Here is a 24597-nt window from a genome sequence, read left to right on the forward strand (position 1 = left end):
TCACCAACTGTTCCTTTTTACAGGACACCTTCACATGTGTCACCTGACAGTTTGGTACGTTTGACATAAAATTCACATGACTAGACAGGTGTCTTTCCAAAGGTTGGCATAATTGTACCAAGGGTCCTAAATTTGTGGGCTGATATGCTTTTTTGTGCCAACATTGTACTTTTGTAAACAAATATGACATGAGAAATGTTAATGGGTGGCCAATACTTATGGACCTTATGAGAAGCCTTGCCAAGATAGTGTTGTGTTCCTTTGTGTCAAGACTGGAGGACAGTTTGCATAAACAGATCTTGTCCTGTACATGCGGTTATTTATTCATAGAAATCCAGGCAAAGAATCTACGGTAGTTGGTTCTATGTCATAATATAGTTTGTGGTCAATCACAAATTAAATGATTAAGTCTAAGTTAGATAATGAGGAAGGAGTTAGGTAGTTAGTTAGGTATAAGTTAGATCAAACCAGACAATATCGATCTATATCCCAAAGGATAAAACACCAGTGCCTTGGCCACAGTGCATTTACCATGGAGCCTTGGACTAGATGGAGAATGACACAAGCCCAGCTGATCCTGGGACTTTGGACTAGATGGAGTGTGACAAGTTCGGCTGGAGATATGGCCTTCCTCAGACTTTCTGAGAACTGTCAAATCCTCATCATACTGTCAACAAGACATCAACATGCAAAACCACATCCCCCCACTGCAACCAGAGAACACACAGGGACACACAGGTTTTAATTGTGTATATACTTGTTAAATTATTTACAAATCAAATGATCACATTACATAGCAATGTTTATAAGTCTCCTTTGGCTCTGTATGAAGTTGTCTAGTCTTTCTACTCACCAAAAGCTGTGCTTTAAGGACACTTAGCAGCCTGCTATCTCCTATGTCGCTGCACTCTCTACTATGCTCTCTTGTCTGTCCCCCAGCCAAACCCAGTATACAGTCACTTCCTCACCTCGTCCTCATCTTCTATTCATCTGGAAGAATCCTTAAGTTTAAGTTAAAGAAAGATTAACTTGGATTTAAGTGCTGCGCAAACGTAAATGTTACGTTTGCACACATTTCCCATGAGTAAACAAAGATTACTGTGGGAAACTGCCCAAACAAAACCAAAGACTATTTGGACCAAAGGTCGTCTCATCAGAGGAAACTGAATCCATATTAACAGTGAATATGACTTGGCCTCTTCAATGTAGACTAAAACATGAGGAACAAAAGCATTCTTTTGAGATGACATATTATATTAGGACTGACTACTGATAACCAAATTAAAGAACTGAGATGAAGAAAAGCAGTGTTGTTCTGTGAATGTGTATTTGCTTGTGTGATTTGTCTCCTAATCACGCCGACACATCAGAAAGTGTAACCCACACTATCACACTGACAATTATGAAAGTGTGAATAATATTATCTTTCTATAATATATTATATGTATTTTTTAAAGGAAATCCCTTATAAAATCCAAAATAAAACATCAATAGATCCATTAAAATGTCCACAAATAAACAAACGATTGCTCTGAAATCTCAACCTGACAGGGAACATGGAAAATGTTTTAGGTTTTGTAGGTTTCCTAAAAAACAAAGATTTTATTTTAAAAATAAACAGGAAGAAAATCACCACTTGTATTTAACTACCTGTTCATATGGTGCGGGTTACAGGAAGTAAGATGGACTACGGTACATCACTGTCAAACATACCAACACAACAATCCTGTTCCGTTGTCTGGCACAAACAAACAAGGGCCAAAAGTCTTGCCTGGCAGAAATGATCCAGTTGGCTGATTCCAACAAAACCAAACACAATCCATCTGACTCAAGCAAACACTCTTTACAGTTTAAGTATTTGAAGTATTGCAGATACTACTTGAAATGATCTGAGGCGTTCGGTCATCAAGTGTACAGTGGGTTTGAACAGGACAGCTTGGTAAGAGACTGGAGATCCCTATGACAAGAGGAGAACAAGACTTCCAAGAGGAAGTGAGAGAGGGGGTGTTCTCAGTCTGTGCCCCCAAAAAGGATGAGGGTGAGCTGGGCTAAAGCCAGGCTCAGTGTCCCTTCATGTCGGAGGTTCCCGGAGCTTGCGCAGCAGCTACAGTACTGAGGTACTGCCAGCTGAGTGCGGCGAGGAGCATGGCAGCAGAGAGGTACATGGGGGAGAGGTGGTGGGTGCGGGACGGGAGACTGGACTGGGACAGGGAGGACTTCTCCTGAATCCCACTCAGGATACGCAGAGTCTGGTCTCTGGAGGGGTCAGACAGGGACACCTTGTGGAGGATCTGGAAGGACAGAGAGGTCAGACAGGCCAGAGAGAATCCAGTAATTAAAAAAAGCTAACTTGTAAAGGAAATCATCCATACCCTCTAGTCTTTAACGGATGACCTTGTATAATTATTGTGCGAGGGAATGATGTTGGAAGGGGACAAATTCAAACACTCAAACCTCTTGGCTGTATTGGGCTATGATGCTCTGCACGGTGGCCATATTGGTTGCCTGCATCATTAGTGTAACAGCTTGTCCCTTCCTGATCTTCACCACACCCTGGAACACCTGAGGGTTGTTGTAACATGCAGACAGGGTTGCTATTGCCATCACCTGGACAAAAGGGGAACAACACCTTTGAAATAAACAAGTTGGTTGGTTTGGAAAACCTGGAATAGAATTCACCTGATGGTAAATAGTCAATTCAATTTCTATTTTTGTTGTTTGTGAACAATGACGGGTGCCCGCTGTGATGCAAATGTTAACTATTGTGTGCCTGCCCGAACAAAACGTTATCCGCTCCCCGCCCCCATTATTATCTGGCTCCGTGATTGGCTACCTGCGGTATGGCGCAGAAGTTGAAGACGCTCTGGTTGCGCAGACGGCCGAGGTAGGCAATGACGTCGGGGACGTGGCGGAGGGCGTCAGTCACCAGCAGGTTGAGGCAGGACAGGGCACAGTGCAGCTTGTCAGGCTGGGCCAGGTCCTCCAGGCGAGAGGAGAACTGGCTCCATGCCTGTCCACGGGCAGAGGTACACACAGGAATACACATGGGGAAAAACACACACACATTCCTACATATATCCTACATATCAGTAAGCGATTGGCCATCCAACAAAATCGTCCGGCTCGTACCTCTTGTGGCCAGAAATGCCGCCCCTCCCGTGTGTCCTCCAGATAGTCTCTGATGATGTTGGTCTTCTGGAGGAACAGGCCCATGGAGTTGGCCAGCTCTGTGTCACCGCCCACCTCAGGGTCTTCCAGCTGAGACGCTGAGAACAGCTGGGACAGGCCGATCCCCACCAGCCCCGCCACGTAGTGGCAGTACTGTGGAAGGACAGAGGGAGGGGAGAAGAACGTTGCTTTCATGTAGGAACTATTTTCTTTCTACCAAACTACTGCCCAGCACAGGCCTCTAGTGTTCAGAAGTCGTATAAAGGAGGGGGCTTTAGCTCAACATGTTAGTCTAGGTTTGGTAAAAATATGGACCACAAACCCACTTCCGGAGAGGGTATTACCGACTGAGAAGTTCCTTAAATGACAATTTAGCTGGCAACGTTGAGGCAACATTCTGGCAGCATTAAGGCAACACTGAGGCAACACTCACCTGATCCCACTCCTTCATGGAGCCTACTTTCTTCTCCAGGAACTCTGCCATCCCCACCCCCATGCTGTGGCAGATGTCTGAGATGACAGCCCTGTACTCCTGACCCAGGTTCCGGAACTCCAGAGAAATCTGCAGGGTTCACGGTGAGGTCACAGAGGGAGAGAGAGAGAGAGACAGGTGAAGACCTGATTTAGGTCTGGGCCTAAATCAGGGCCTGTGTCTGACATGGGCCTGTCAGACACAGCTGTTTAACACTTGCTATGCCTGGCTGTCTTTTACAATCGGTTTAGAAAGAACCTGGTACAACTGAAGGATGTGAGTGACCCTTGTCATCTAACACATATTTGTTACAGCAGGCCGACTAGGTATCTACCCAGAGGCCTGAAGGGAGGCTGTATAAATACATACAGTGCCCTCCAAAAGTATTGGAACAGTGAGGCCAATTCCTTTATTTTTGCTGTAGACTGAAAACATTTGGGCTTGACATCAAACGATGAATGTGAAACCAGAGATCAACGTTTCAGCTTTTATTTCCAGGTATTTACATCAGGATCTGATGCACAAATTAGAAAATATCACCTTTTTGTTCGAACCCACCCATTTGTCACGTGAGCAAAAGTATTGGAACATATGACTGACAGGTGTGTTTTGTTGCCCAGGTGTGTCCTATTACATACATTATTCAATCAATAAATACCACTGAATGTCTACACTCAGGTTCAGATTGGGTAAGATAGGTTTTGTCTATGCTGACTGTATTCAGAGGTGAAAACAACATGAAAACCAGAGCGCTGTCTTTGGGTGAAAAACAAGCAATTGTGAGTCTTAGAGAAGATGGAAAATCAATCAGAGCCATTGCAGAAACATTGGCCATAGCCAGTACAACCATTTGGAATGTCCTGAAGAAGAAGAAAACTACTGGTGTACTAAGTAACAGACGTCGAACAGGTAGACCAAGGAAAACATCAGCAGTTGATGACAGAAACATTGTGAGAGCTGTAAAGAAAGACCCTAAAACAACTGTTAGTGAGATCAGCAACAACCTCCAGATGGCAGGAGTGAAGGTATCACTATCTACTGTTCGCAGAAGACTTCATGAACAAAAGTACAAGGGCTACACCAGAAGATGCAAACCACTCATTAGCAAGAAGAATAGGAAGGCCAGGCTGGAATTTGCCAAAAAGTACAGAGATGAACCTCAAAAATTCTGGGACAAAGTTTTATGGACTGATGAGACAAAGATTAACTTTTACCAAAGTGATGGAAAGGCTAAAGTTTGGAGAAAGAAAGGAACTGCTCATGATCCCAAACACACAAGCTCATCTGTGAAACACGGTGGAGGTAATGTCATGGCTTGGGCTTGCATGGCTTCTTCTAGGACGGGCTCATTAATCTTCATTGAGGATGTAACACATGATGGCAGCAGCAAAATGAACTCGGAAGTCTACAGAAACATTTTGTCTGCCAATTTAAGGAAAGATGCAACCAAACTGATTGGCAGAGCCTTCATCATGCAGCAAGATAACAACCCAAAACACACTGCCAAAACAACAAAGGAGTTCATCAGGGGCAAGAAATGGAAGGTATTAGACTGGCCAAGTCAATCTCCAGACTTAAACCCTATAGAGCATGCATTTTACCTGCTTAAGAGGAGACTGAAGGGAGGAACCCCACAAAACAAACAACAACTGAAAGAGGCTACAGTGAAAGCCTGGGAAAGCATCAAAAAGGAAGAATGCAAAAGTTTGGTGACGTCAATGGGTCACAGACTTGCTGCAGTTATTGAAAGCAAAGGATTTGCAACTAAATATTAAGTCTTATTCACTTAAATATGTTTTAAGTATATCTGTTCCAATACTTTTGCTCACCTGACAAATGGGTGGATTCAAACAAAATGTGATATTTTCTTAGTTGTGCATCAGATCCTGATGTAAATACCTGGAAATAAAAGCTGAAACGTTGATCTCTGGTCTCACGTTCATTATTTGATGTCAAGCCCAAATGTTTTCAGTCTACAGCAAAAATAAAGGAATTCGCCTCACTGTTCCAATACTTTTGGAGGGCACTGTATAATACAATACATTTACACTGAGTGAGTTTAAACAGTCAGGGTCACATGGAAAGGGTCCACTGACCGTTGGGAAGTCGTCCAGGACCTGCCTATCCTTCTCCTGGCTCTCCTTGAAGCACCACTCAGCCTGGTAGAGGAAGGTGTGGAAGTCATTGAGCATGGGCACCTTCTTCTCCAGAGGGATGCTCATGTCATCTTCCACAGTGTCCAGGGCACGCAGGACCAGGTAGAAGATACACACCGCATGTCTGGAGAGGAGGTGAGAGACAAGAGAGTGAGAGGTAGAGAGAGAAATAGGTAAGGGGGGAGACAGAGGGAAATTAATAGATATGATTACGCAGAAGTATTTTTGCATGCGTTTAAAGTATACAGGGAAGTGTCTGAAGTTTGAACACTGCAAAGTGAGGGGTCGAGTGTTGGTTGCTCTGCAGAATAACTTGACAACATTCAGAACAGCTGTCAGACCTCATCTACTAAAGGTCAAGGGAAATTGTAAACACACATGAGCAAAATCCCTCAAACGCACGTGAATAATTGCATTCACATACATGAACAAGCATGCATGTATACAAACTGTCTAAGATTTGATTTCAAAACAGCTGTGTCATTTTTGTAAACTCAACAGGGTCTTAAAATAGTGGTAGTGCTGTGAATGGGGGTAGGCCTAGATATAACGTGATCTGATTCCTTTGCTCTCCCTCTCCCAAGATATTTACAGCAGTACCTCTGTCTACAGACATAGAGATACTAAATCATATTTAAAGCGTGCAGAGGCATGGACTTGAAGTAGGCTATTTTTATTAGAACTACATTAAACATCTAAGGGTAGGAAATGCACTCAAGGTCAAAGTTAATAATCAAAAACGGTCTAAAGTTGTGTACGCGTCCAAACGGGTTGACAGTATGCCTATTCTGGCGACCACTGCTTGTCCAGGGATAATGGCGACACGCCCCGTACCTGAAGGGACGTTTTTTAGAAATTTTACTCAAATAACTTACCGTAACTCTCCGTCTAGTGCTTGGATAACAGCGGCGAAACTTCGACTGGTCTGATTTAAATAGAGGTAGCATGTCCGCAGACTGTCCCTCATGGAGTCCTGGCATGAGAAACAGAGAAACATGGGTTGTCTGTAAGAAGCTGCGGTTCTCAACAGGATCGGCCGGGCGGCCCAACATCCCTCCTGCATGCCACGCTCGCGCCTTCCCCCGGAGAAGATTGACCGTAGGGCGGGTCCAGGGCTCCGCGGCGTGACAGTTAACGAGCGTTTGAACACCGAGAGGGTGACCGGACACTTACAGCAAGCTCCGGCCATAAGAGGGATGAAACCGCTCAGGCGTTCATGTTCAATAACTGGACAGCTTCATGATTCATAACCACAACAAACATTAAGTGCGCAGTAGAGGACATGGGTGTTGTAAGCTAGAAGGTCCGTAATAATAGCGTGTGCTCGGCGTAGGAGCGTCACTTACTGAGTAGAGAGAAAAATGGAAGGATGGGTCTATCCGACCCACAGTAATGTGATTAAGTCAGTCTACATACACTTTGAACTTGCGGAACTGTGCAGCGCTGCCTACAGTTAAGAAGTGTAAGGAGCCCCTCCCACCTCAGCTAACACACAAGCTACAGTATTTCTTAACCTACTTGTTGAAATACTGGAAGCAGGCCAGCAGCACCTAGCAGGCACCACATGAACAACACATGAAATGACTTTGAGGAGGCCGTGTCGGCCTAACCTTGCACACACGTAAGACGCTGCAATTGCCACTCAATGCAGCACCAAAAGATATTTATAAAAATGTACTCATGATTGTTCATTAATTCATGGTTGAATATAATGCACATACATCAGAAATGTCCTGAAAACAAGACTTTCCATAACACTGCAAAAAAGGGAGTTGTCTACGTGATTTGCAGTGGTAATCTGCTACCACCTTGCGGTAGGTAATGGTAAAAACAGGTAGCCTACTACCAGAGCCATAGAAAATGTCAATGGCTCTGCCTACGACTGCCCGTATTGCCAGAAAATGCTGCTAGCCACTGTGTACTTAAACACTGCAGTTTAAGTTTTCTTACTTCGATAGTGACAGCTTGCTGTCAATCAAGCTTCGTTTTTTCTTCAGCTGAGCCTCAACTCCTGACTCATATGGACTGTTACATAACAAGGTTTTTGCATCATGTGGATTTATAGCCTAGTCTACACGTGATGACAGGGGTCTTCTAGTTCAAACCGAGTGGTTAACGGTGGGAGTTAATAGTCAAACATGCGCACAGCATCTTTTCCCTACAGTGAACTCTCAAAGCTCATTAAGGCATAAATCCCAGCCACCGAGTATCCTCTCCCTTGACGTGGACCAACGCCGGTGAAATATGTGATTTAATAAATTCATAGTACTGGGTCTCAACCACTATAATAGTCACGTCTTTATTGTATAGGCTTGGATACTTTCCAGTGTTCTATGTTACGCAAATACTGCGTCTTTATAGTATGTTACCTGAAGAACATAAGACATGCAAGGTTTTTCGGCTGATATTATCCGTCTTGACGCAATTTCATTTCCCGTTCCCTTTTGGGAGAATCATGACTAGCTTTGCAGTAAGCTAGCCTGTATGTGATGCTAGTGCATTGTATAGCCAAGTTAAACGGGACACATTTAGCCTAGGGTTAAGTGTAATAGACTAGCCTACTGTCTATCGTTTATTCTAGAGACCGTACTTAATGCAACTTCAGTGAGCTGTAGCCGATCACAGATGTACATGGTGTACCACTGTACATAAGTTAGATTTGCTTCGTAGCAACAGTTTGAGGAAGACCAGAGGTCCTTTCTACTCACATAGTCCAATTTAGGCATTACAGTGCGGCAGCCCCCCATTTTAAACTTGAACAGGTTGAATATTTCCTCTGGGTGTCCTAATGATTTCACGATGTCCATGTTTGTGTCTTAAGTGGTTGAGAGCGAAGGATGCTCGTTTGTACTGAAAGCCTTTCCTGGCCAGGTGTGTGTAAAAGACCTGCCAATTTCTATCCCATTCAAACTCTACGCAGCCGATATGAAATCGCCTTTGTAGCCTACAAGAAGTCGTAAGATCGGCTGACGGCTTCAATTGGCTTAGAAGAGCATGGGCTCAGTTTTAAGCGACCAGTGAAGAACGAAAGCGTCTGGGGTGATGCCCCGCCCCAAGAAAACCAAGGGATTTGATTGGCTCCGTGCATCACCGAAGAGACCATCCGTACTGTAGTGGAGGAAACCGGAGTCAACCCATTACATTTTTATGTCACATTGTCACACTGACTGTACATTAAACCTTTCAGTCTGAACAACCACCTTGTTGTCTGTTGGAGTTCTGTTTATTGAGTGTGTTATTTTGTTATATTTATTCTGAATTAGAATTCATGCTTGTCCCTAAATAGATTTGTGTTTACCGAATCTATTGAATCTATGTGGCAGTGTAAATATTTTCTATAGTCTTGATGGCACCTTTAAAAAATAGCATGCATTGTCACTGTGCATGAACAATATTAAAATGAAGTCTGCGCTGACTTTCAAAGAGGCTTACTTTTATTTACCAATGAGGCCACAGAAAAAAAGCAACCGTGCTGCAGTTGACAGTAATGGATTACACCAGTACAGATGTCTGAGCTTGGATCCAGGGCAGGCCAGCTAAGTGCCAGATAAGCTGTGCCTCTGCTAGCTAAGTATCTAGTGGACTACCTGGCTACCAGAACTCTAGGAGTGTACCTGAACCTCTCTCTCTCTCTCTCTCTCTCTCTCTCTCTCTCTCTCTCTCTCTCTCTCTCTCTCTCTCTCTCTCTCTCTCTCTCTCTCTCTCTCTCTCTCTCTTTCTCTCTTTTACTCACTCACTAATTGACATACTCTCTCTCACAATGTATCTCTCTAACCCACACACCACCCACCTGAAATCTCTCCCACACATACATACATACACACACACACACACACACACACACACACACACACACACACACACACACACACACACACACACACACACACACCACACACACACACACACACACACACACTCTCTTTACTCACACTGACCTGTAGTATGGTGTAGACTCCCTTACTATGTAAGAATACACGGGAGCACTTCACTCTCTCCCCTCCTCCTCTCTCGTCATTTCCTTCCACTCCCCTCTCTTTCTCTCTGTCTCTCTCTCTCTTTTACTGTCATTTTGTAAAATAACTTCTCTCTCTGTCACACCCCTCCACCTTACACGCCCCTGTTTGTGTGTAGAGATTTTTCAAATAGTTTCATCTTTAGGGATGCACACACACAGTCATTGAAATCTATGCATGTCAACCTACAGAAGGGCATAATGTAATATGATTGGAATGTAACAGCAGGGTAGCACTCCAGGAACAGGTTTGGAGAGCTGCTAACCTAAAGCAACCAACCTTGTACCATGGTGTGGGGGTGTATGTGTGGGGAGGGAGTCAGTCAACACACATCCTCAGTACTATTCAATCACTCACAAAAAAAGAAAACAATTATTAGCTTGATGCCTTAATCAAGGGCATCCAGGTGTTGAAGAAATGGGATTTCCTATGTGTTAATCACAATCAGTAGACCAGCTATTACCCTGTAATTTCTTCATATATTCAGTCTCATTATCCATTTAATGTATACTGTATATGTGCTCTTACTGTCACCTACTGTGTTCTCATGACAGTCACAGTTTTATGATGTAGTACCCACCTACCTATAATAACAAACACCAATTGGCTGGACGTTATCGTAGTTTTTCTCTGACATCTACACTGTTTCAGTTCTCCGTCCTCTTTCAGAATGCATGGCCCAGAGCCTTTAATAAACAACATGCAGTGACTGGATAAAGATCACCTAAAAATAAAAGAGTGAAGGAGACGAGATGTTATCATTCAGAGGTGAAACAGGTTTATTACTACAATTTATGACTGAACATGAACTCAACTGACAGGATGTATCAGTCAACAGTGATGTAACTTCCCTTCTTTATACTCTACTGTAGAAGGACTTGCTAGTATTGCTGATCATTGCGGCTGTTGAAGTCAACAACATCTTACGTACTGTATTAAAACCTTAAGTAAGACTGTGGTATTCTCACACTTGGTCTAGTAACAGAGACAACATTGACATGGAGCATAAGTAAACTGGGACTGTATCTACAGTTTTGTGAATCTCAACCAAATTCTTTGACGTAACATTTCCAGTGAGTAAACCTTTATTATCTTTACTTGTCTGTTGTGAGAAACAATAAAAGTAACTTTAATGATAAAACTGTGATTTTTATTTATCATATTTCATCTTTGTCTTCCATTCAGTATATATACAACAATTTTGTACAATTATAAATGTGTTTATGGCCATTAATCAGTGGCCTGGGTTTGATTCAAGTGCATAGTCACGTATGTTTAAAAGTGATAACAGTTTCACGTCATTCAACAGTTTAATGATCCTCCTGAATGAATCTTGTCAAACCTGTATCCTTCATGCTTCATGAGATAAGCAGTTGTTACAATAACCTCAAATGCTCCTGGAGCGAAAACACACATCCGAACCTCCCCTCATACAAACTCTAGACTCTGATCTCTTTTATCCCTAGCCTACCAGCTCTCCGGCTACACTGAAAAGGACCAGCCATGGAGTGGAGAAGGTAGGAGAAGGTTGATGCTGCCAATTGAGTGTGATAGTAGAGTTACTGGCTAAGAAGGAAAGTGATGTGAATGTGCATTACATTACATTGCGAATAAGAATTACAATGTTTGTATCATTTTAAAAGTATGAGTTTAAATGTTAATCTTATTTAAATGTTTGTTGAAATTAATTAGTTTTGGCTGCAATTAATTGTTTTGATTGGAATTATTTTGGTGTAAAATCAAAACAAACTGTAAGAAAATGATGTTTATAATGTTGTGCTGTTATTTCAGAGGTATATATGAGCTGGGACAGACAGAGACTTGTTTGGACAATGGAGCCCTGGACAAAACTCATGAAAAAAGTATTTTGGATTTGCTATCTTCCTGGACCGACACACAGAAGTCAGTGGACAGAGTTCTGGAACACCTCAAGTCTGGGCAGACTGTCAATGAAGTTTTTCTTGAAGACTATCAACAGTAAGATTCTGATGTTCCGTGATGACATCATAGAGGAATGCGGCTGGGAGGACAAGCAACACTCATGGGCTGCCATAGAGAAGCCTGAGGAGATCTTCCTGTATGGACCCTACTATCCCAACTATAGGAATGGAGAGCACAGCGAGGATACCATCATCAAACAAACTCAGGAACTAATTGAATCTGTGGATGGTTGGCTTGTGTTCATATTCACCTTGAACAGGTTTCCCTGTTTGGCCAGAAATTCAGAACCGTGCATGTTAAACTTGGTATGGAAGGCTTTCGAGTGGTACACTCAATATGGTGTCAAGACCCATATTGGTTATAAGAAGTGTTGGGGGTTCAAAGGGACAAAAGAAAACCTATTCCGAGACATCAATTACCCTCATTTTGAGTATATATGTCAGAGTGGCAATTATCAATCCTACTTAAAGACAATTCAGGAAAGCACTGAGAGTGACCAGTCTCCTGTGTGTGAAAATATTTACTCTGCTATTAGAAAATTGCTTGGGCCAAAGGCACTGAATATAAAATTCCCCCTGATTATAACTATGCAAGAACAGGACAGAAAGATGTACTTCAAAAAAATGTCCAGTATTTCCAACTCTGATATGCAAGGTAAGAAAGACTTCTTGGCACAAGAAATGTCCACCATGCTTGAAGCTCTGGCTTCTTCTCTGTCGGACGAAACATACTCTTTACATGAACACCTTCAGAAAGGGGCCACCTTCACCCTTGACTGCAGTTTTAACTCGCAAATATGTGACACGATGCGTGCTATGATGAGAACATCGTTTGAGCAGTGCTGGAGAGACATGGTCCAGGATAAGTTTGCTGAGTTTCTAAGAGAAATGCTGATTGAGAACTTCAGCAAGTGCACTGTCCAACTTTTTATCCATGAAATCACAGCTGTCACAAAACATTACCTGCACATTGGACGGATACAGTTAGCAGATGACAAGGCTAGTCCCAAATCCTGAAGTGTGGAAAACAATGTTTTTGTATGTGATTGTTTTTCAACTGTATACTGTACATTCAGCACAGAGCAGATCAGCCAGAGAAGGGGTCTTCTCTGGCAGGCACAACAGTACCCAAGGATTGCTTTTTAATGATATGACACAGAAAATCATCTGTCTTCTTTCTGTTTTCTTTCCAAATATTTATTGAAATATTGTCCTACAAGAACGTCTAATGTATTTATAGAACCTTTGAGTACCTTATCTTTACTTATAAATTGTTATTCATATTCTGTATAGAAACACTGAAACACACATGTCAAAATATATGCTTGTCTTTATTACAATTCTCAAAGAGCTACAGGTGCACAGAGAGGACAGGTTCAGTATCAAGTTCAGCGTTAGTGCACGTCGACATCAGCAAGATACACACGCCCATCGCAACTGTGTCTCAGTGGTACAGTCTTAGAAAAAAGATGCTACCTAGAACCATAATGGGTTCTACCATAATCCATATGGCAGGCTTGTTGAAAGAACCATTGAATGACCCATTCTGGATCCTGGTTAAATCACTGAGTTAAACAGTGAATCAAACCTTTTCATCAAAAAAAAGGTTAAACTAAAGTTTATTTTTCTAAAAGGGGTAATTTTTCCAGTTTTCCCACTGAGACAAACTGAGAACCCATTTGGAACCCTTTTTTGTAAGAGTGTACGTGTTATTAAAAGTTACTTACAGTATTTCACAAATATGTGCTATACAATTATACTGGAGTGGAATTTTAACATAATGTTCATAGATTTATAATGGTAAATTACATGTTTGTGACCATTTGCCACATAATCCCATGCCACACAATCCCTAGGCTTTTCACCAGAAAGGTAAGAAGGTGAAGAGCTTACAGTATCTGATGTTAGAATGTAAAGTCTCTTCTAAAACAGCCTCATGAACTGTACGAACAGCATTTATAGAATAAAGGCATGGTGCTCCTTCATGGAGAGGTTTTCTTCTTCTTCAGTATATTTCCAACCAGGAAGTGTGGCTTCATACTTTTACATTGATCTAAAAAAACATTTACACTGTAGCACATTAGAATTGATGATTTTCTTGAATGATTTGTCCATTCCAGTTGTCGTTTCTAAAATCAAAAAAGGCCTTCACACATCAAATGAGAACCCCTGTCATTGGATCAGTAGAGGGTGAATGTGCTATCAACCACTCAACCAAACAAACAACTAATCACATTCACCTCAAGCAGCTTCTTATAGGTGGTTTAACACAAGACAGTTTGCAGTCTTAGAGACATCAAGTTGTTTGTGTATGTTTTCTGTACTGAGTATCTTAGAAAACACACTCAAGGTATCACTAAGGGAGGAAGTAGCTGGTTCTGCCTCAGAGCATTGTAAAAATACAAACAAGAATAATTAAATTGTATATGTAATTGTTTTGCTTTAGAGGCAACCCGGCACATGGAGCAATGTAATTAATCTTGTTTCTTACAATATACTCTCTTCAGGGAGCGTGTTAGACTGTAGTTCTTCAAGAGAATTCCTTTTGACAAACTGTAAGACAGTACTTTCTTAACTGGAGTCAGATCTAGCACTCACAGTCCACTATAGATTATGTCAGTCTGCCATCTTACTATCATGTTGATGTGCTGCTGCAAAACATACTTGGCTCAGTCCTACACTACCCCCTTTACCATGGTGATGATGGTATAGTCTTAGTCTGGATGATATTAGAAGATATCTTTTTCAGATTTAATTCCTGACATCAACGGAGAATTTACCAGGTAAACTGTAAAACTTATGAAACAAGAGAATGACTGAATGTTTACACAGAGAAACCAGTAAATAGAAATAATTAAAAAAGGAACAAATATATGTTTGTTTTCTTCTTGTTTTTGGCATAGTAGTCTTTTTCAATTGTGAGGTTGCTTTGAGCTGTAGAATGGAGACAACCATGGCTAGAGCTTCTGTAGCTTTTCAGCTACCATTGACCCTCAAACTTGAGTATCGGGCATTGATCTCTACCAATGCTGATCAGCAGTTCTGAGTGTATTCATCCGTTCAGTCACCCTTTTACTGCACAATCATTTTTGCAGATCTCGGTTCCGCTTCCTTTAGGGACCCTAGTTCTGGACCTGGGTTGTGGTGGAGGCCATGCAGGTCTACTGTGGGCTACTGGGTCTGTTTTGGAGGATCTGGGGTCTGAGATATGTTGGAACCTGTAGGGGGCGCTGCCCTCCTCTAGGCCAGGACCAGGCTGTTCCAGGGTTCACTCTTGGAGCCTGATGCACCCCCGTGACCCCCAGGGGTCATCTTGAGGGGGAGGGCCCCTCCTTGGTTAGTAATGTAGGCAGGGAGGGCTGACACCTGGAGAAGGAGAGATGTGAGATGAATCCGAGAGCAAAAAAGAGAGAGAGAGAGAGTGTGTTATGTGCGTCGTATGTATGTGTTTTCTGAGAGAACATGAGCTCACCTGGGTGTGTGTGTTGGGATGTGAGTACAGGCTGTGTGTTTCAGGTTCAGTCTTGATCTGTCTGGTCTCCTCTGTGTTACTAGAGGCAACAGGAGTACTGGTGGGGGTGTGGTCACCAGATGCTACACTTCCTACACAGAGATAAAGGACTGTTATAAGGGAACACTCAGACACACACATACACGCAAACACACTCATCTAAACACACAAACGCTCATATAAAACACATACATACACACGCACACACACTACACAAAATGATATATTTAGGTACTGACCAGCCTGGGTCTTGTTGAGGTTCTTGGGTTTACGTTTGCGAGTCTGTATTCCCTCCTTCTTCATAGCTAAGGGACGAGGAACCTGAGGAGACAGAGACATTCCAGTACTTCCTACTTGAAATGTATGTAAGTCAAGAAACATCTCTCTGTAAGTCAATCTCTATGTTTTGTCTCTTGCTCTCTTGCTCTCTGTCTCTCTCTCTCTCATGGGAGAAATCAAGGATTTCCTACGTGCTTATTTTTCTTATCTTATTCCCAATCAGTAGATGTATTACTATATTACCATAATACAGTGTCTGTTCATGTATTTGGTTTCGTTATTTACTCATATATATGTGTTTCTACCTTGATCTACATTGTGCATCAGTGACAGTTCTAGCCTTCTAGGCACTGGGTGTAAAGTGAGTACTGGGGTCAAGAGAACCATTGTACTTGACCTTGGAGGCCTACACTGTAGCTTCTAGGAGTCCTGAATATGATAAGCCCTCAAATATTGTTGTGTCTACGATGAAGAGTCTGCCTGATTGTATAATGAGCACCTGTTGGCTGTATGTTATCTTTATTTTTATTTTCTTATCTATAGTTTCGATCAATTCCATCCTCTGACCTTCATGTCTTTGTGTCTTTGTGTGAATCTGTGCTAGTATTTGTTGTCTGAACTGGTCATGATTTTTGTTGAGGAGTACATTAACTCTCTTTCCATCCAGCTTTTTGTCTAATCCTTATAAACCCAGATCCAAAACTAAGAATCATATCCACCATTCTAGTGGATACGCTTCCACCACACTCTATCTTTCTATTTCCTCTCTCTCTTCCTCTCTCCCTCTTTCCCTCCCCTGCATCTTAAACTCACAATCTGCTCACTCCCCCTCCATCTCTCTCCCCCTTTCTCACCCCATGCAGCTTCATGTAGAGACCGCAGGCATTGCAGACGGGCTCCCCCTCTGCGTTGCGCCTCCACAGTGTTGTGGTGGTGGTGTGGCAGTTGGTGCAAGACAGACCCACCCTCCTGGATGCAGACTGCACACAGCACGGACAAACATAAAATCTTCCTGACTTTAGAAAAATACACACAGTCATCTTTATTCTTACAGTAAGAACTAGTAACCGGATCCCAAATAAAGACAACCACAAACACATCACTTTAGCTCATCAAGTGGGATCTAGCAGGCGAAACTGAGGATTAGACAAGGTGAGAATTTAATTCAAAGAAAAGGAGACCATGAAAAGACGGGAGGACTATAAAAAAGATGGGGTATGATAGAAGCGAGGAAAGTGGAGTGGAGGAGGAGCTGTGTTTTTGGACTCACCAGTCGCCTCTGAGGCTTGATGAGCGGTCGGTTAATGCCATTCATCTTGTGGTACAGTCCACAGGCATTACACAGGTAGTGGCCCGTACCATCTCGCCTCCACAGAGGGGTGGACATAGCCCCGCAGTTAACACACTCACGACCCTCAGAAAAGTCATCATACAAATCTGATGGAGGGATGGACAGAGAGACAGAGTGAGAGGAAGGAAGAGAGAGTGAGAGGACAACATCAGCATTAGCACCAGTCAATCGATCAATCAACTTTATTTATATAGCACATTTAGAAAACCACAGGGGAAGCCAAAGTGCTTTACATTGATACATAAAAAATACATATAAACGATACATAAAAATACATAAAAACACAAACAAGCAAGCTCACTGCAAGTGATTTTTAGGGAATGACGGAACATTTAAGGTAAGTTAAAAGCAAGATAGTAAAAGTGCGTTTCTAAAAGAGATTTAAAAACAAGGAGTGAGGAGGCCTGTCTGATATTAAACGGCAGCTTATTCCAAAGCTTGGGTGCAGCAGCGGCAAATACTCTGTCACCTCTGAGCTTCAGCCTTATTTTAGGGACTGTCAGGAACAGCTGGTCGGCTGATCTTAGGGATCGAGATGGGCAGCAGGGCTGAAGCAGATCAGTTAAATATGGTGGAGCAAGGTCATTCAAAAACAAATAACAAAGGTTTAGAGCTAAATTATGTCAACGGGGACACAAAGTTTAAGATTAAGATTAAACCAAAGATTAAGAACATCTATTTTACTGTTGACAGTTGCATCTTTTGACTAGCAGAGAGCGCTGTCTCCCAGCTTGCCCTAAAATTACACACAGCTGCAATGGAACTCTGTAACCCTGCTTATCTGACGGACCAGCCTCTGATAAAGGGCCAGGATGGAAATAGAGCTGATATAGAGATCCAAACCCAGAGTACGTCTATCTCTCCCTCTTTCTCTCACTCACACTCTCTCTCAATCACTCTCACACCATGTTGCTGTCCCCATGTATTTCTCACTCTCCATTTCTCTCTCTCTTTCTCTCAATCTTTCTAACACAGTTGCTGTTGCTATGCTTCTCTCCCTCTCTCGTTTCCCCTCGCTCTCTGTCATTTTCTCTTTCTCACACACACACACTCACTCGCCTTCCTCTCTCTTTCTCCCCTTCTATCAGTCTTGCTCTTTCTTTCCCATCCATGTCTCTTCCTCACACTTACTGTAAGCCTTTGATGGATGTTATCTGGACTCTCTCCTCTCAGACATGAGAAAGTATCTCCCCAGTGAGCTCTTAGTCACTCAGACGATGGGGCAGAGACAGCTACAGAAGGGCAGCTGATGAACAATGTCGCTTTCTGTTCTCCATTTTCCAATAGTATACTTACCCTATGACTGAATATCTAACACAATTCACAAATGCGTGATGAAAGTCTCCTGAACGTAATTTTTTTATTTAAAATAATGGTTGTATGTAATAATAGTGTCATGTTTATGTGTGCGTGTCTCTGTATTTGTATCTGTGATTGCGCAACATCATGGCAAGTATGTATAATATACGTGTGATTTATTTTTCTGGAACATTACTGTAATGGATATCATCGACATCCTATCCTGTAGCACTCCTCTTTATCTCTGTGTGGGGCGTTCTGGAGGAATGTGTGAGCAGCCCTTTCTGGAGGCAGAGTCTGACTTCCTACATTGTTGACGCCAAAGCTATGGGGCTGCAGAGCTGGCCAGGGCAGGGCGTCCTTGGGCCAGGGAAGATGCTAGCCAACACATTGCAGAAACACAAGACAATACACAACAGTTCTGCTGGTGTGTGTGTGCGCCTCTGTACACCAGCCACAGTGTTGCTTTATCTCCACAGGAGCAGAGAGGACACATGCCAGTCTCACTGTGTAGTTTATAGTGTTTCTAAAGTATAATTCTAAAATGTACAAGTGACTCTTCGATTTTGATCTGTACATGTCGACGAAACAATCCAGAAGAAATTGGTTACAGTACAACCTCTCAAGGACCAACAAGTTTGTATGTTTGTATTTTTGCTTCAGCTTGCAAAAAGTAAATAAAAGCATCCTCAAATGCGACATAAGCAATGCTCTGAGTTTGTCTGTGACTCCAGTCTACTGACATCATCAAGACCTTGAGGGGAATCTGAGATTTAAATAATCCACTACTGCTAAAAAAGCATAACATTTACAAATATGATATTCTGATAGTCTTGATAATCTGATGTTCTTTTTTACTCAAAAGGAGGAAAGGGAGAGTCAATTTGAATTACCATCCACATCCTCACTGAAGTAATAGACTTCCTCTATTTCTATCTCTGTATGTTGTTCTCTCTCTCACACACACACACACATACACACAATTTCTCGGTCTTTGTCTCTTTCTCACTCTCTGTTTGTCTATATTTCTCTCTCTTTCTCTCCCCATCTCTGTGGACAATGCTGTGGTTTAATGTAACAGCGCCTTTACTCAGTCAGGTGAGAAATTAGGGTCTAACCCTACCCTGTTGCCAAAGCATGGCCACCACCAGCTCAGTGGACTGATCACATTTACACACTTCAGCAGTCATGTTAATCAAGGATTTAGACTAACAAACCAAATTACCTTACTGCAATGTCATTATTCAACCAATTCAGTCACAGCTATTGATTCTTGTCAATCACTGATCAACATGTGATAATACACTTTGTGTGGGATTTTGGAGATAAGTTAATGATAATTGCGCCATTTGGATCCGAAAACGGTTTAAGGAGTTTTCTATGTCATATCATAGATAGCAGTGATGTACAGGCAAACTCCAGAGAGAAGAACTGATCACTTGGAACATGATAACAACAACAATAATAATGTGATAAGTGAATATAAATACACTGTCAAGTCTTATGCTAAGAGAACTATATGTTCACCCACAGGTGCTGACTATCGATCTCTGTTGTGAAACTCATATCCTATATGGTGGCAATTGACAAGAGAGTGTCCAGAGTACAGCTGAACCTACCACCAGGGCAGATCAATACCCAGTGTCAACTAAAACTGATCCCAAGTCAAGATATTAGCAGCTGTCTGTTCAAATGAAGCAGATTGCTTCTGTGAAGGCCCGTGTTGCACCACTTCGCTATGTTTTGTTTGGACAAAACATGGCTAACCCCCCCCCCCCCTTGCCTGGGCATAGAACTCATCTTAGGGTACCACCGCTTATTCTGTTGATTTCATAGGAAAATGTCTGTTTTTCTTAAATGAGTAAAATAGCACAGTCTCTAGAACACAGTTTTTAAGAAGTTGTATTTATTAATTTATTGTTATATGTATACTTTATTTAGGCATAGAGTCCATTGCGCAGGCATTAAGACACACTGGGGGTAGGCCTACATTCCCATTCGCGTTGTAATGTGTGGAATTTTGTTCTTATCTGAGTAGAGTGTGAACCAGGCCCGCACAAACACCTGCAGCCCCCATGGTGCAACAGACAAATTACTAATCTTTTTTCTTTTTCCACCGTTGAATCTTCCTTATGAATACCCTGTTCAATAATTAAGAATAATCGTTTTTATGTCTAAACTTAGGTAGAACTCTGTTGAAAATGTTTATATTTCATGAAGCAACAGATGAACAGAAGTTAGATCCTGAAGTCCGAAAAAAATTGTCGCTTCAAAATAATTTAGCCTACAATATTTCCTTTTTGGGACATTGATTTTGGTGTGTCAAATGTTTGCCAAAAGCTATTAAGTGCTGTTTGAATTATTCTTATAAAAAAGTTTTTGGCCGTGCGTCATTGCCGTGCGTCATTAGGCCTGGCCTATAATTAAATACCTAAATGTTACCAATTAAAAGATTTGATTCTGCTACTTTAAAGACAATAAAAGAAAACTGAAGAAAACATGTAAATACGAACGAAATACGATTTATTACCGGCTCATCGTCTTAAAATAATCCTAAACGAGAATGAGGATCACGTGCACGCACGGCTTGAATAAAACTTATTCTTATTAGGCCTATAATAACGACAGCAATGGAAGTATATGATATCTAAAGAAATGTCAAATTCAGTACAATTTAAGCTCAGATATCCCATTTAGCGGTGTAACGTATGTGACAGGGCCATCAGTGATATTTGGATATGTTTGAACACATAACCACATCAATTGCAGGCCTGACATTGTATGGAAAGGTTTTTGTTGACCATGACCGCCAATACAATTAATTTGACTGTAAAATGTCAATAATTATGTGGACTATACATTCCCTTTATATTTCAGGTAATATATTTCAGCCTACAATACATCTTGAATATTTTCTTGGTGGGTAGTTGATCACTAGGCTATTCGATTTGCCCAATATGTGCCCTGCAAACAAAAAAGAAATGTAGACTAAATGAAGTATATTAGTCATTCTTAATCATGAATAAATTGTATTGCGTAGATTAGCCTATCCATGTTTTTTTCAAATCCTTCAACAACAACAAAAAACAATTTTAGCCGCGTGGTTTTGGCATATGATGACGGTTATTCATACAAGCTTATAAAGCGACATACAGCCTGTAGATTAATCTTTCATAACGACACAAAAATCTTTTGTGAATGTCCACTTTGGCAGAAATCAACGACAGAGATCATTCGAATAACACGTCACTTTTTTCTAACGTTTTGTTCAATGGTAGGCTATGCGTAAAAGTAGTTGGAGTATAGCCTTACAGTCTACGCCACTCAATCTAAGACTAATATACAAAGACTAATTGCCTATCATACCAACAGGCTATTATTAACTGTGCAATACATTTCCTTGGTTTAGGAAAATGTCAACATTGTTCGATACATTGACAACCTTAAGGTATGTTGGATTTTCATGGAGGGCGATTAAGATCACGACTGGATGGCTCTAGGCCGTATAGACTATTTTAACTATTTATAATAATCGAGATTCATTCTGTAATCAGAATCTGACTCATTTTTTGACTATTTTACATCCAATGGCTGGTTCTTCAAAAGCAATACCTGCTACTCACTAGCTATTTTTCCACCATGCACTTTACAGTAGGCCTAGGCTATAAAGATTATAAAACTATTTAGGCTTATTAAACAAGGTGACAATCTTGATTTGGGACTGTTGGATAACCTACATATTCAAAACCAATTTGAGTTTTATGGCGTATATGGAACGATAAATCAACACAAAGTGTATTTTCTCTCACCTAAATTGGCGTGCCTGACAGCACTTGGTCCCCCCGCCTGAAGACCATGTAGCACGGTGCTGTCAAAGGGTGACGCGGCCCACGTCCCACCCATGTTTGGGCCCATGTAGGCCGGGTAAGGGCTGTGGTAAGACCCGGTGAGGCCGCGTGTCCCGTAGTGGTCCCTCCCGTTGGCGGATAGAGTTAGAGGGCTTGAGTAAGTTGCCGTTTCCCTCGCTGCAGCGACCCCAGAGGAAAGTGGCGGACTGGTGGAGAACGTGAAGCGTGAGGACACTGGAGAATGGTGAGCGTTGGCAGTGTTATATGACGGCACAGACTCAGCACAAGGCTGCGTCCAGGCCGAATGACTCGACACGGGGCTATTCTGCTGAGAGGTCCCGTGTGTCTGGAGGTAAGGCAATGTCGGGATCATGGGGGTGACCCTAGTGGTGGGCACGTACACCGGTGAAGTAGCCGCGGTATTGTGTAGAAAACCGTGCTCGTAAGACGGAGGTCCGTGGTTGGTTGTCATGGTTATACCCTGGTACATATCCTCGTCTTGGGGGGACCATCCGCGTCGGTGGTTGGTGCTGATAGCCTACCTGTGCCCTTCCCGCACGGAACTTGCTTACGCACGGGACTGTAATGCAATAAAAAGTTTTCTCGGTACCCTCAACGTTGGTCTTCGGTTCAAAAACAGTATTCCGTAGAGCCTTGCAGCATCAGGACGGGTCTGAAAATATGAAAGAAAGAGAGTCGTGAGCAGAGACACAAACTAGGCTACCTCTCCCACTTAATGATCAAGATTCCAGCTTCTTTGTCATAATCTCTCTATCTCTCTCTCTCTGTCTGTCTGTCTCTCTCTCCCTCTCTCTCTCTCTCTCTCTCTCTCTCTCTCTCTCTCTCTCTCTCTCTCTCGCTCTCTCTCTCTCTCTCTCTCTCTCTGTCTCTCTCTCTCTCTGTCTATGCTCAAACACTCACCTTCCTCTTTGCTGCACCTAATTTTTTCGTTTAAAATTATTTTTGCTAAATAGACCTATGGGCTATGTGGTCACTTAACATTTTTGTGTCCACTAAATACAATACATTCTTGAACATTGTAATGTTCTTTGTTTTTTTATACTATTGTGGCCTAAATCATAGGCTAACATACGTAATTTGGAGATATAGATAGCATACTGAATATAACCTATATTTCGCCCACAAGAGTATTCATTGAAAGTGGAAAGTGCAATGACTTAGCCCTACACTTTAGGTAACACATTCACGCATGATAGGAACTACACAGTTTTTGCAATTATTCCTCTTATTTCTCAAAATCAAAAAGATTTGGGCAATTTGTCACAGTTGATCACGTTTTTCAGGCACGTCCATTTTAGCGCAGAGAATAATTCTAGTCTGGAATCAATCAGCAAGATCCGATTAAAGGTCGGGAAACAAAGAACTGTCTTGATCTTCCCTTCATTTCAAACTATATGCCTACCAATACCCAAGTTTGTTAAATTTTCATTTCTGAAAAGTGTTTGCAGGCCTATCAGTCCAGATTTAATTATTCTGTGAATATCGGATAATGCTGGTACACAATCCCTTAATTTATGATGGGAATATTGTTAACGTTTTCTATAAATGTTTTATCGTATCGTACCCGTACTTTCCCACAGATTTCAGTAATAGAAAATATACTTATATACTGAAATTGACATGTAAATAAAATAAAAACGATTTACAACTTTTTTACGAATAAGCCTATATGAATATGAATGAATGATAAATTACAAAAAAACACAACTCCATAAATTCTTTTATACATCATCAAGAGGTCAATGTCGTTCAAACAAATTTCTCAAAGAGAAAAGAATAGTTCAATGTGAAGGAGTTCTAGGGCCAGCTCTCGACGCCAAAGTCTTTAGCGGTATGGCCTACTGGTTTCGAGCGAATTGTTGTCCCCGTGGACAGATTAATATCTGTCATCAACACTTGTGGACGTAAACACACGAGGCCACTTCATTGTCTGGCCACTTCCCTCTGACAGACTTGCTTTGAATTATGTGACGCGTCGCAGGAACCTGGCTAGTGCCAAATAACATGCTATTGCGCGTAGTCCTCTCTCAGTGGTAGTCTAGTATATACGCTGAAAGTCTATTGTATTTTTCATGGCAGTATATCACTGTGTCTCTAAGAACTCTAAAATTGTCAGAAGAACCTGCAACTCCCTCTGTCACAGAAAAGTCAGGTGAACATATCACATATGTGCATGTGTTACAGAGAGTAGTAGAATGAGTTATTAGTGTGTGAGATTGAATTAGAGATATAGTGTGTGTAAATTCACAATCTGCACCAATGATTACATTCATACATTACAGAGTTATCTAAATTACCCCTGTGTGAATGTGTGTGTGTGTGTGTTTGAGTGTGTGTGTGTGTGAGCACTTTTGTGTTTATGTGGCTCATACTGTAATACTGTAATAATATCCATGATATTTAGAGCCTTCAAAACACTGTTTCATCAGAAACGTTGTTTACAAAATGTGTAACATTTTGAAAATGAAAAAAATTGATGTGCTGGATTGTGACCTGCAATCAGCCTACATCATTAGGGTCCAGGGAAGGAGTTTTC

The 24597-nt window shown here is 41.8% G+C and overlaps 3 protein-coding genes across 7 annotated transcripts; 1 reads left to right on the top strand and 2 right to left on the bottom strand.

Moving 5' to 3' along the window:
• Positions 1-735: 735 nt before the first annotated feature.
• On the bottom strand, positions 736-9790 carry fdft1 (farnesyl-diphosphate farnesyltransferase 1). 5 transcript variants are annotated; one of them, XM_047022209.1, is made up of 8 exons: positions 9735-9790; positions 6672-6769; positions 5737-5920; positions 3602-3730; positions 3130-3321; positions 2834-3010; positions 2455-2607; positions 736-2291 (listed from the first exon to the last, which is right to left on the bottom strand). In XM_047022209.1, exons 2-8 carry the CDS (start codon positions 6761-6763, stop codon positions 2061-2063), a joined length of 1158 nt encoding a protein of 385 aa, XP_046878165.1. In that variant the 5' UTR covers positions 6764-6769; positions 9735-9790; the 3' UTR covers positions 736-2060. The 5 variants fall into 5 exon arrangements, with proteins under 5 accessions (XP_046878165.1, XP_046878163.1, XP_046878164.1 ...); XM_047022207.1 differs by lacking the exon at positions 9735-9790 and adding an exon at positions 8505-8760; XM_047022208.1 differs by lacking the exon at positions 9735-9790 and adding an exon at positions 6970-7120.
• An 888-nt stretch (positions 9791-10678) lies between these two features.
• Positions 10679-14455, top strand: LOC124469217. Its single transcript, XM_047022362.1, has 3 exons — positions 10679-10885; positions 11279-11329; positions 11604-14455. Exon 3 carries the CDS (start codon positions 11612-11614, stop codon positions 12767-12769), a length of 1158 nt encoding a protein of 385 aa, XP_046878318.1. The 5' UTR covers positions 10679-10885; positions 11279-11329; positions 11604-11611; the 3' UTR covers positions 12770-14455.
• gata4 (GATA binding protein 4) lies at positions 12813-22808 on the bottom strand. Its single transcript, XM_047022360.1, has 6 exons — positions 22002-22808; positions 16813-16979; positions 16397-16522; positions 15503-15584; positions 15225-15355; positions 12813-15118 (listed from the first exon to the last, which is right to left on the bottom strand). The coding sequence occupies exons 1-6, from the start codon at positions 22528-22530 to the stop codon at positions 14993-14995; spliced, it is 1161 nt and encodes a 386-aa protein (XP_046878316.1). The 5' UTR covers positions 22531-22808; the 3' UTR covers positions 12813-14992.
• Positions 22809-24597: the final 1789 nt, after the last annotated feature.

This window comes from Hypomesus transpacificus, chromosome 6 (assembly GCF_021917145.1).
Source record: "Hypomesus transpacificus isolate Combined female chromosome 6, fHypTra1, whole genome shotgun sequence".
Classification (NCBI taxonomy): domain Eukaryota; kingdom Metazoa; phylum Chordata; class Actinopteri; order Osmeriformes; family Osmeridae; genus Hypomesus; species Hypomesus transpacificus.